The sequence below is a fragment of the Mus caroli genome, chromosome 1 (genome assembly GCF_900094665.2).
Source record: "Mus caroli chromosome 1, CAROLI_EIJ_v1.1, whole genome shotgun sequence".
Lineage (NCBI taxonomy): Eukaryota > Metazoa > Chordata > Mammalia > Rodentia > Muridae > Mus > Mus caroli.
Window position 1 is genome coordinate 161,276,229 of NC_034570.1, and position 13,069 is coordinate 161,289,297.

Sequence of the window (13,069 nt, forward strand, 5' to 3'; positions counted from 1 at the left end):
ATCTCAGCCTCTTCTGTCCCTGTAGGTAATGATTACAGGGTCTTACCCACACACAAAAAAAAAAAAAAAAAAAAAAAAAAAAAAAAAAAAAAAAAAAAAAAAAAAAAAAAACACCACTAAGATATCACCCATATTGTGCCCCTTTCTCTTTTCCTATGCACTTCTTCCTCTCTTTCCAATCTAGCCTTTGCCCCTGCTACCAACATTTTCCTCCCTTGAGGGCATGGAGAAAAGATGAGTCAGAGGAAAAAGTGAAACTTCAAGGAAGGAAAGACGAACTGAACTTGTAGCCTTATGCTACAGAACACCGCCAGAAAATCGGAAAACAGAAAGTGCCTGGAACACACAGCCTTTACCTTAGAAACTGCCCAGAGAGCTATAGGCACCTTTTTTTTCTGCTTCAGGTTTTCTAGATAAGCCTCAAAGCACTGTAGCAAAGCGCTTAGAGGTTCCGGATTCTCAGCTGTATTTGACACAGTGTGACTCGATTGAGCAACGTTAGAATAGCTGTCTGGATCACGCCTCCTGTCCACCTTCAGCAGACATCCAAACCAGAGGCCTGGTAGGGAGGGGCTGGTGCAGGAACACCAGGAGGATTGGACGGCCATGGGCAACAGTCAACTAGCTCTACAGATAAGTAAAGCAAAAGTAGAGATCGAGAGATGGTCTTCGTGGGATTCTGGAATAGAGAGCATTAGCCCAAAGCAGTGGTCAGCAGTGCCCTTCCTTCGGCAGCCCTCAACCTTCGGCAGCACTTATCCCTTGCTCAGCTCCACTTTCCCTACCTTACAGCTCTCCCTCTCCAAGTCAGAGGAGTTCTGACCAGATTCCTAGGAGCGCACTGATGAAGCGACCCTACCAAATAGTGTCATCTGATTTCTTTTGTCTAGGAGTTGAACTGATATGACTGCTAAACCCTTAGCTTTGTTAAGGGGAGGTTGAGGGAAGACACTGTGTGAATATGTTGGGGAAGAAGTGGAAACAAGATGTTAACCAATCTCACCACTTCCTGTTACACCACCCTTCATGTTTTCTGTTGAGAAGTCCTGAACTCTGGCCATTTGACCCAGAGACCAGCCCAGGCCCAGAGAATCATTAGAGATAGGAATCACCCGATCTACTGTGGTAAGCACAGTGCCAGCCACACTGGGGTGAAGTTAAAGCTCCCATCCCAGCTTTCTGTGTTTCAGAGTGAGCGGCTTCCTCTGCTACCTGATCCTGCTACCAGGGTATCCTGCTGTGTCACAGGTCTGACCCACAGAGCCAAGTGACTGTGAAATGGAGCCTCTGACCTGCTTTGAAGCTCAGCAGAGAAAGGAAATCCACTAAGGATGGTGTCAAAATGATGGTGACATCAAATAGGAGTTCCTCTACTTCCTTCAGTCCCCTGCTGGATGCCAAACCATGACAGCAGCAGCAGTATTTGGGACTTAGCACCCAGAACTGCCAAGTTTCCACAACTCAACCTTCATCTAGATTTTTTTCCACAAAAGAAGTGAATATACTTGGCTCGGTGCTGATTCATCTCGATAATCATTGGAATCACACAGAGGAGCAAAGAAGGTTTAAGGCGTTCTTGTCTTCGCCTGGCACTCCTGCTTTTCTGTGATTCTCTCTGCCTCCCATTGGTCTCTTCTCTTCCCAGAGCATTCCTCTCCTCCTGTGTGGGTTTCTCTTAACAAACAACCAAACACACAAAAAAGTGGAATTTAGCTATCACTTGGTAACTTCTTACATATCCCAGATTTTTTTTTTGGGGGGGGGGGGTTCGAGACAGGGTTTCTCTGTGTAGCCCTGGCTGTCCTGGAACTCACTCTGTAGACCAGGCTGGCCTCGAACTCAGAAATCCACCTGCCTCTGCCTCCCAAGTGCTGGGATTAAAGGCGTGCGCCACCACGCCCGGCTCATATCCCAGATTTTTAAAAGAAAAACAAATTCAATATGTTTTGAATGAAAATGTAGGTTGAGATAGTATTGAAAAGAGATATTAGTAGATTGAAAAGTTTAAATTACTATTTTATATATGGGTTCAGACCCTTGCCTGCATGCAGATGGGTCTGGGCCAGGCAGGACAGAAGTAAATTCTGAGACAGAACCAAGGGACCCCTGGGACATGGCCCTTGCTGTGAAGGCCATCAACAGGGTCATGTTGCCCCATTCTTGGCCCTGGGAGCTTTGATTCTATGAAGAGCATCCTCTGATAGACTCTCTGTGTGTCCCCGGGTGCTCAGCTCTGATCTACACAGAACAAGTGGTTCTATCCCCCTTGGTATGTTTTCCTGGGGCTCTCCCTCCTGTCCCTGCCCTGCCACAGGGCTCACCCATCAGAGCCCACAGTCAGGAATCAGATGGTGTTTCTGGAAAAGGAAACTGGTGAGATGGCCTGGGGGGTTGGGGGGAAGGCTATTTACTTCCTCTCTTCTAGTCAAATAGGGCCCTTAAGGGTTCCGGATATCTGTGGTGACATTTTCTGTCTGCTGCAGCAGCATGTGGCAGCTACTACTACCAACAGCTCTGGTACTTACAGGTAAGTGGGACTCAGTCTAGATGAAGGTACAAACTTATGACTACCTACGTTCAGCAGAGACCTCCCGAGTTTCAGGTCAGGCATAGAACCCCCACTATGGGCCTGGATTTAACTCCTAAGACAGACTGTTAGAGATAAGCTCTGATTTGTGCTTCATTAGGAGGGGACTGTGAGTTCATCGGTTTGGGTCCCTGTTTCCCTAAGTGTAAATCGAAGAGCAAGAACTAGGTGGCCCTAAGGTTTATGCTTGCTGACATCCTAGCATCTCTTTCCAGGCCGGGTTTAGGTTAAGGTGGTTTCTGTGGCTTGATTTAGGGAAATGTGATGGTTACTTTTAACCTGACAGTTTTAACAGGGAACAAGGAGAAAGGAAACAATGACAAGAACTAGGATTTGAGTTTCCTGAAGCACAGGCCCAGGCCTTAGAGAAGAGAAGGAGCAGCCAGAGGGAAGGTGGGAGGGAGTCTCGCTGCTTAGCATCTGACTCATGCCTTTCTTTTTCTTGCAGCTTTCTCTGGCATTCGAGCTGGTGAGTTTGCCTCAGAGTCTTAGATTGATGGAGGGAAATACACACAAAGGCCCCAGGAAGTTGGGAAAGGACTATTGTATGGTGTCTGGTGTGGGGACAGGGTCTGGGGGCTAGGAGCAATACCCTAACACAGTCAGGATTGACCCTAGTACCTCTGGCCAATTTTTCTCCAGCTACAGAAAAGGTCAAAATTGGGGTCAAGTGCTTCCCTGCCTAGATACCCAAAGAATGAGCCATAGGCCAGCTGAGAGCGCTTCAGGTTTGTTTCCTCTGCCTGTATTACCCTGGGAGTACCAGGCTAGGGCCCACTCCTGTGTCCTCACTCCAAATTCTCTTGACTCCTCATCAGGTCTCCAAAAGGCTGTGGTGAACCTAGACCCCAAGTGGGTCAGGGTGCTTGAGGAAGACAGCGTGACCCTCAGATGCCAGGGCACCTTCTCCCCCGAGGACAGTTCTACCAAGTGGTTCCATAACGAAAGCCTCATCCCACACCAGGATGCCAACTATGTCATCCAAAGTGCCAGAGTTAAGGACAGTGGAATGTACAGGTGCCAGACAGCCCTCTCCACGCTCAGTGACCCAGTGCAGCTAGAGGTCCATATGGGTGAGTTGAAGGGAAAGAGGGGCCTGAATTATTTGGGGAAAGCCAGTATGGTTTGGATTAATATGGTAGGGTGACACACGGTCCCTCGGATGGGGGTAGAACTCTAGTTCTGACTATAAGTCTGCAGAGCATCAAACTCCTGCAGTGTGTTCAGGAGGGCATCTAACGACTCCAGGAATTGGTGTTTTCACAGAACACATACAACATAGACACGCACTCTGATATCAGGACATGTTCCATATCATTCATTCATTAGACTATGTTCCTAGAACCTCAGTTTCCCTCTCCTATCTTATCCCTAAGAGATTACACTCCTGCTCATCTAAAAGGCCAAACAGCGGTCCTCCTCTGCTCTGTGTAAGGTTGTCTTGGTATTCTTCAAATGTTGATGTCTGTACCCGCAGAGAGCTGATTACTGCCTGGATTTTGATACCATTATTCTTAGGGCTCGTCACCGGCCTCAGTATTTTGTAAACTTACTCCCTCCCTTTGATTGGCTTAATAAAGAGCCGATGGACGAGAGCAAAGCAGGAGAGGAAAGGAGGGACTTCCGGGCAGAGATAGGAACTGTGGGAAGATTTAGGGCCAGGGAGCCTGACACTGGGGTAGAAGGAACTGAGTGATAAGTAACTGGTCACGTTGCAGGACAACGGGGTTAGTCGGGGTTAGTCTGTATGAGCTAGCTGAGACCCAGCCAAGCTATATTGCCTAGGCTTTCAGAAATATTAATAAATCTCTATGTCCTTATTTGGGAGTTGGCAGGTCCAAGACAGCCCAGCAATACTGTTTCAGATCTTTAATAACCTGTCTATACTATCTTCCCATGCATGCCATGCGGGGACTTACGTGGGGACTTACACTTGGCCCCTTCTAGCATGAGGGACGGATCTGTCTTAGGAGGCAAGGGGATAAGGAAAAGATAAATACACACTGACACACAGAAAATCTTGGATCAGAGAGTCCAGCTCGCTGACAAAGCCCCAGGCCCCAGGAAGCTAAGCACGTTTACTAGATAGAGTTGAACAGAGAGTGGAATTACTGCATGCAGCTAAACAAGGAATTGGGGTCACTACATACAGCTAAACACAGAGATAGCTATATCTGTATCTGTCTGTATGTCTGTATGTATATTGTTAAATAGAGATTACCAAGGCAGGTTTAGCTAATCTCAGTAGGAGCAGTCTCTGTAGGGGACAGTCTTTAGGCTATAAACATCCAAGGGTAGAGTTACAGTGGACATTTTCTGCACGTACCTATCAACACCCACACTTGGACCATCCCTCTAAGCCTCACTTTAAAGAGGGCCTTGGGTCTGGGTCCTTGACATGGCAGTGTGGAGGTATCTACACACTCACCCTTTACATCAGTGCTTCTCAACCTTCCTAATGCTGCGACCCTTTTTTTTTTTAAAGACTTATTTATTTATTTATTTATTTATTTATTTATTTATTTATTTATTATATGTAAGTACACTGTAGCTGTCCTCAGACACTCCAGAAGAGGGCATCAGATCGGATCTGCATCAGATCGGCATCACAACGGATGGTTGTGAGCCACCATGTGGTTGCTGGGACTTGAACTCAGGACCTTCAAAAGAGCAGTCGGTGCTCTTAACCACTGAGCCATCTCACCAGCTCCTGCTGCGACCCTTTGATACAGTTCCCCGTGTTGTGGTGACCCCCAGGCATAAAATTATTTCATTGCGACTTCATAACTGTAATTTTGCTACTGTTATGAGTTGTAATGATTCATAACATGGAACTGATATGCAGGATATCTGATATCTACCCAGATAAGCACTTGACCCACACACAGGTTGAAAAATCACATTTATCATTGGATAGACGTGTGTGTGTGTGTGTGTGTGTGTGTGAGTGTGTGTGTCAATAACAGCATCCTAGTTTGAGAGCAGTTAAGAGAACTACTTTTTCAGGCATAGATCTTTCCTAGCATACTTGGAATCACATCACATACTGTCAGCCTGACTCTGTTTACACAACTGACCCATTTGTACAGTGTGAGAGGGTGGGGCAGGGCTGACAAGGGAGTCTATATCGGGGTCCCAGTGAACTGGGCATCCCAAAATGGTTCTTGTGGTTCCTTTGTCTCTAACTATCCACCTAGACTACACAGATCTCACTGTGCAGAGCTACAACATCAATTATCTTGTTGGCTGAAAGAAGGCAATAGGAAAATCAAGTCTTAGGGCAGGGAGGCAGCTCTGTGGATAAAGATGCTTACTGCTAAGCCTGGATAAACCTGGGTTCGGTCCCTAGAACTCAGAAGGAAAGAACACACACCTGTAAGTTGTCCTTTCATCTTTACAAACAGGACATGGCACATGAGTACATGCACACACACACATAAACATTTCTATTTTTAAGATTTTTATTTACTTTATATATGTGAGTACACTGTAGCTGTCTTCAGACCCACCAGAAGAAGACATAAGATCCCATTACAGATGGTTGTGAGCCACCATGTCGTTGCTGGGAATTGAACTCAGGATCTTTTAACCACTGAGCTATCTCTCCAGCCCAACACGTGTACCTTTTTTAAAATAATAGAAATCAAGAGACAGGCATGGTGGCTTATGCCTTTAAACCTAGCACTCATGAGGCGGTGACAGAGGGATCTCTGTGAGACTGAGGCCAGCCTGGTCTACACAGTAAATTCCAGAACAGCCAGAGCTACATAGTGAGACCCTGTCTCAAAAAAAAAAAAAAAAAAAAAAAAAAAAGGTAAAAAGAAAATTCAACTCTAATTAGTTTGGCTTGACTTTGCTCTAGAAATGGGCGTTGACTGTCTAGTTAACAAGGACTTGGAGAGGCTGTGGCCATGAGCATTAAATCGATCAAGAAAGCCCCAGATTTTCCTTTAGGGCCAGATTCACCTTTGCTTATGCTCTGTATCTTCTTTGGATAGAATATTATTATTATTATTATTATTATTATTATTATTATTATTATCTCATTGGCTCTTTAATCCCTCTCTCTTAGCTCATTGTAGAACGTACCACACTGCAGTATAATGTTCAGAATATATTTCTACATTCTAGACTATAGGTTCTGTAAGGTTAGAGACCATAAACGGTAGAAATCTGAATATCCCCAGTGTAAAATGTCTGTCATGTGTTTGCTGAATGAATATATGTTTGCATATTAGTTATGTTTGCAGCAAGACAGACAAAACAAGAATGTTCCCCCAGTCTTTGTTGTGGAACGCACCTGTGACCCCAGCTCTTGGGAGGCAGAGGAGGAGGATCAAGGGGCATGGGACCATCCTTGGCTGTACGAAACAAGTGCAAGACAACCTTGACATCAGGAGACCATGGCTTAAGAAACAAATATAGCTGGGTGGTGGTGGTGGAGGCGCACGCCTGTAATCCCAGCACTTGGGAGGCAGAGGCAGGCGGATTTCTGAGTTCAAGGCCAGCCTGGTCTACAAAGTAAGTTCCAGGACAGCCAGGGCTATCCTGGAACTTACTTTTTTAGACAGAGAAACCCTGTCTAAAAAAGAAGCAAATATATAAACTATGCTATATCCATATCAATTACAATCTTATACTAATTGCAATGTACTCCTTAGCTGAAAAGGTAAGCGGCTAAACAGATGCATGGTATTTTTGATAACCAATATAGCTTGTTTATTTATTGTTTATGTTAGGGGCTTTTCTTTTCTTTTTTTTTTTTTNTTTTTTTTTTTTTTGGTAATAGGTACCATGTAGTCCAGAGATGCCTGGAACTCACTATATAGTCCAAGCTAACCTTTAAACTCCTAATGTTCTTGCCTCTGCTTCTTGTATACCGCCTTGGCTGATAAATGATCTAACTCATTAAATAATAGAAATTGCTCTCAGTTTGGCGACTCTTCCTGGTGAAGAATCTCTGCCAAAATGTCCTACTAATTTTGTTTATCTCTGGGCACTAAAATTTAAAACCCACAGTATATTTGTCTTTGTTCTTACTATGAATGTCACTTGGGTTATATTTCAAAAATTAATAGGAAAAGAGCATTTTAATAACCTCTGCTGCTAGTCCCCCCCCCCCAGGGTAAACTCCTATTAATCTTCACACACACCTTCCTTTCTGTGCACTTAACATGATCCCATTAATACTGTCACCTGCTATCAGTGTTTATCTGACTTGTATTTCCCCAGGCTCTGTCCCACTTGACTTCACAGCCCCGCTGTGTGAAATCTGATCACCTGAGATTATTGTGGGAATGGCACCCTGGCCTTCCTTTCTCTGGTGAAAGCCTTGCTTAATCATGGTCTAACTGAGGCCCCCCAGCCTTTGAGAACCAGAAATGACTCGACAACTCGCCCTTCTCTCTCCCTGCCCTCCACCCCCACTTCTCTCCTTCCGACTTTCATACTGAGGCCTCCTCTACCTACCTTTGTTGCAACCACTCCTATGAACACTTACTCTCCTGATCCTGACCACTGCAGGGACTCTCAACATCCCTGTATCTCTTGAAATCTAACTTTATTATTATTTTTTTAATGTAGAAAGCTTATTTTGGTTTTGGCTTTGGTTTAGTTTTTTAGAGACAGGGTTTCTCTATGTAGCCCTGGCTGTCCTGGAACTCACTCTGTAGTCCAGGCTGGCCTCAAACTCACAGAGCTCAGCCTGCTTCTGCCTCCCAGAATTAAAGGCATGCACTACACCACCTGACTTAGAAACCCATTTTTAAATATAATTGGTTTGGAAATACTGAGTCCTTATTACCTGCTGAATGTAAGCCCAGCATATAGGGGTTCTGCAGATATCCTCAACTTTGTTTCTCTTCTCCTTCATTGTAGTTCTCTCTCTCTCTCTCTCTCTCTCTCTCTGTGTGTGTGTGTGTGTGTGTGTCTGTCTCTCTGTCTCTCTCTCTATGTGTGTGTGTGTCTCTCTCTCTGTCTGTGTGTGTGTGTGTGTGTCTCTGTCTGTGTGTGTGTGTACCTGTCTTCTTCTTTAGACTAAAGGTCATGTGTGATCTGAGGAGCTATGTAGGACAATTCTCAGTCTGGATTTCCATTGCTTCTAGGATGGGGTGATAACCTTGCCCTGCAGAAAAGATCCACATTCAGAATTCACCCTCCTGACTGAGACTTCTCGGCTGGGCAGTGGTGGTGCACGCCTTCAATCCCAGCACTTGGGAGGCAGAGGCAGGCAGATCCCAGAGTTTGAGGCCAGCCTGGTCTATAAAGTTCTAGGACAGCTAGGACTACACAGAGAAAACCTGTCTGGAAAAACAAAACAAAAATACCATTTACCTGACTGAGATTTCTCTGTCTTTTAGGCTGGCTATTGCTTCAGACCACTAAGTGGTGGTTCCAGGAGGGGGACCCCATTCATCTGAGATGCCACAGCTGGCAAAACAGACCTGTACGGAAGGTCACCTATTTACAGGACGGCAAAGGCAAGAAGTATTTCCATGAAAATTCTGAATTACTCATTCCAAAAGCTACACACAATGACAGTGGCTCCTACTTCTGCAGAGGGCTCATTGGACACAACAACAAATCTTCAGCATCTATTCGTATAAGCCTAGGCGGTAAGAGTTCTTCAGATCCTTTTACAGTGTGCTAGGGTTTAATATCATCATCATCATCATCATCATATTTATTTATTGTGTGCACGTGCCACAGTGAGCTCATGGAGGTCAGAAGAATTTTAGAAGTCAGTTCTCTCCTTCCAGAATGAGTCCTGGGGATTGAACTAACTAAGGTGGTTAGGATTGGCAGCAAGAGTCTTTAAAATCTTAATCTAAAGCAGGGCGTGGTGGCACATGCCTTTAATCCCTAGCACTTGGGAGGCAGAGGCAGGCAGATTTCTGAATTCGAGGCCAGCCTGGTCTACAGAGTGAGTTCCAGGACAGCCAGGGCTACACAGAGAATCCCTGTCTTGAAAAAAAAAAAAATCTTAATCTGGCACAGATGTGGACTCTCAAAGGGTGTCTTCATTACTTTTATATTGCTATGAAGAGACACCTGAACTAAAGCAACTTATAAAAGAAAGCATTTAATTGGAGGTTTGCTTATCGTTTCAGAGAGTAAGTCCATGATCATCATCGTGGGGAACACAGAGCAGGCAGGCATGGCACTAGAGCTGTAGCTGAGAGCTTACATCTTCTCTGCAGGCTATGTTTCATATAGCAGGCAGAGAGAATGAGAGACTGGGCCTGGTTTGGGCTTTTGAAGCCCAACCGAGTGATATACCTCTTCCAACGAGACCATGCTCACTAACCCCTCCAAAACAGTTCCACTAACTAGGGAAGAACAACTAGGCTCGTCCAAGTATATGAGCCTTTGGGGGCCACTCTCATTTAGGAGAAAAGACCAGATGATAAAGCAAACAAGTCAAATGAAAACAATTAAAGAGTCTAAGTAAAAGACATATGAGAGTTCTTTATGGTATTCAGGTACATTTGCTCATAGTTTAAAATTATATCAAAATTAAAAGTTAGAGGACTGGAGAGATGACTCAGTGGTTAAGAGCACTTGCTGCTCTTGCAGAGGACCTGAGTTCAATACCAAGCACGCATAGTGTGGCTCACAACCATCCATATCTCCAGTTCCATGGAATCTGATGCCTCTTCTCACCTGCCAGGGAACTTCATGAATGCAGTGCACATACACATGCCTGAACAAAATAAATAAATAAGTAAATAAATAAATAAATATTTTTAAAATTAAAATTAAAACTGGGCTAGGCTTGGTAGCATATGCCTTTAATCCCAGCACTATGAGGCAGAGGCTGGTGGATCTCTGTAGCCTGAAGACCTGACAGGTCTGTATAAATGAGTTTCAGACTAGCCAGGGACACATATAAGACCCTGTGTCAAACAGACAAACAACAAATGCAGCTCGGGCTGCGAAGCTAGCTCAGGACCTCACAAGCATGAGGGCCTGAGCCAGAGCCCCAGAGCCACACAGCATGTCACGTTCGGTGGCACATTAGGAGTCCCAGGACTGGGAAGGGAAAGACAAGGGATCCTGGGGAATTCCCATTAACCTACGTAATGAGCTCTAGGCCCATGGAAGACCCTTTCTGTATTAGTTTGCTTTCTGTTGTAATTAACGCTACGACCAAAACCAACTTAGGGGAGGAAGGGTTTATCTCAGCTTATACTTCTAGGGCATTTAGTCCTTCACTGAGAAAAGTCAGGGCAGGAACTCAAGCGGGAACTGAAGCAAAAGCTATGGAAGGACGTTGCTCATTGCCTTGCTGTCTGGCTCATGCTCAGCTAGTTCTCTTTGTAGCTTGCCTGCCTAGGGATGGTGTTGCCCACAGTGGGCTGGCCTCCCCACAGCCATCATCTCAGTTTCTCACTGACTTGGGCGATGACTCAACTGAGGTTTCCTCTTTACTGGTGACCCTAGGCTGGGTTATATTGACAGTAAAATCTAAGCAAAATATTGTCTAGAGGAAGTGAGTGGCATTTCTGAGGATGACACCCAAGGTTAGCCTCTGACCTCCAAATGCACGCACACACAAACACACACACATAGAAGCATACATACACACTCACTTATACCCATGCATAGATACACAAATGCACACATATACACACATGTGCATGAGCACAAAAGCACACACACACACACTACATGTATATAATTTTTAATTAAAAAATATTAAGCCCAGGCCTGGGGAGATGGCTCAGTGGTTAAGAGCACTAGCTGCTCTTCCAGAGGACCTGGATTTGATTCCCAGTCAATTTTAACTCCAGTTCCAGGGAATCTGACATCCTTTCTCTGGCCTCTGTGGGCACCAGGCATGAAGCTGGTGCTCTGATATAATGTGGGTAAAACGCCCACACACATAAAATCAAAACAAAAATGGTTAAATTAAAAATATATATATTGAGCTGGACTGAAACATTGATTCTTGGGAGGGCAGCTGTGTGTTCCCTGCTGCTTCACTGTTGGTCCTGAAGTCCCCAGGCTTTCCCTTTTCCCTGAGATAGCCCACATCTTTCATAGTAGCAGTCAGGAGGCAGAGGCAGTGGATCTCTGAGTTTGGAGACAATCTGGTTTACACAGTGAGTTCCAGACCAGCCAGAGCTACAAAATGAGACCCTGTTTTTAAAAACTGAGAGAGAGAGAGAGAGAGAGAGAGAGAGAGAGAGAGAGAGACAGACAGAGAGAGACAGAGAGAGACAGAGAGAGAGAGAGAGAACCTCACAGCTGTCATGTGACTCCTGTAGACAACATACCTTGCCAGTCCCTCTCTGTAGCATCACCATCAAACAAGCAGGAGCTGTGACTTAAGCATCTGAGCTGCTGAGCTCCTCTCTGGTTGCACTGAGGCGGGAAATCGGTGAGAGGAGGAGCAAAGAATTCTCCCAGGCTCTCCCTTCTATTCCCTGGACCTGGTTCCCAGCAGGTGTCAGAGGCAGTCTGATGGTGTTGATCTCCCTGTTTCTTCCAAGCCCCTGCCTTAATGACAGCCATCTTTCTTGTCTCTCAATTCTCTTCCTAGATCCAGGGTCTGCATCCACTTTTCCACCGTGGCATCAAATCACATTCTGCCTGCTGATAGGACTCTTGTTTGCAATAGACACAGTGCTGTATTTCTCTGTGCAGAGGGGTCTTCAAAGTCCTGTGGCTGACTATGAGGAACCCAAGATTCAATGGAGCAAGGAACCTCAGGACAAGTGAGCTCTTATCTCATGGGATGATAAGAGCAATGGTGTAGAGCCCATGAGCCTCCCTGGGAGCTTGCAACCTCACCAGCTGCATCGGTCACCATGCTTTGAGCAGCAGACATAATACAAAGGCCCCTTCCCCAACTGTTTGTTTGTTTGTTTGTTTGTTTGTTTGGTGTTGTGTGTTCATTTGTTTGTTTGTCTCTCTCCAATGGGCTATCTCAGGGGAAACAGAAAGCCTGGGGTCTCCAAGGACCAACAGTGATGCAGCAATGCGCACGCAGCTGCCCTCCCAAGCAGCAATTCTTCCGAATTTTACACTTTCTCTGCCCCAAACATTCCATCAGAGCAAAGCAGCAGCCTGGACTCTGGGTGGCGATCCTTTCTGTGCTTAACCATCGCTCCTAAATAAACTTCTGTCGAAAAGGGAATGGCTGCTTGAGCCAGTGCAGCAGCTTTTCTGTGTCTTCCTCAGGTCTGGTTGCCTTCTGGGAACTCCCAGATTTCCTCCAGAGTGTGGGAAGTCCTGCGGATCTAGGCAGTGCAGCTGAACTCATGAAGTAAACAGTTAAGAGCTGGGGAAGGGGAGGTATTGCCCCTCCCTGAGCAGAGCCGGTTGATAATATCTGGGGGAGGGAAGTCTCTCTCTTCAGTTGTATAGCCTCTGGTCATAACCTGTTTGCATGCAAGTAACCTCAACTAAACTCAGTGGGAAACAAACAAGACTCTAAAGAGAGCAGGAGAGGGACTTGTTCAGAAGCAGAGGGGTCTC

General features: G+C 45.5%; 1 protein-coding gene across 2 annotated transcripts; it reads left to right on the forward strand.

Moving 5' to 3' along the window:
• Positions 1 to 2,427: 2,427 nt before the first annotated feature.
• On the forward strand, positions 2,428 to 12,732 carry LOC110299183 (low affinity immunoglobulin gamma Fc region receptor IV). Of its 2 annotated transcripts, XM_021168820.2 has the most exons (5): positions 2,428 to 2,527; positions 3,036 to 3,056; positions 3,406 to 3,660; positions 8,947 to 9,201; positions 12,132 to 12,732. In XM_021168820.2, the coding sequence occupies exons 1-5, from the start codon at positions 2,488 to 2,490 to the stop codon at positions 12,308 to 12,310; spliced, it is 750 nt and encodes a 249-aa protein (XP_021024479.1). In that variant the 5' UTR covers positions 2,428 to 2,487; the 3' UTR covers positions 12,311 to 12,732. The 2 variants fall into 2 exon arrangements, with proteins under 2 accessions (XP_021024479.1, XP_029335297.1); XM_029479437.1 differs by lacking the exons at positions 2,428 to 2,527; positions 3,036 to 3,056 and adding an exon at positions 3,242 to 3,315.
• The last annotated feature ends 337 nt before the right edge of the window (positions 12,733 to 13,069 follow it).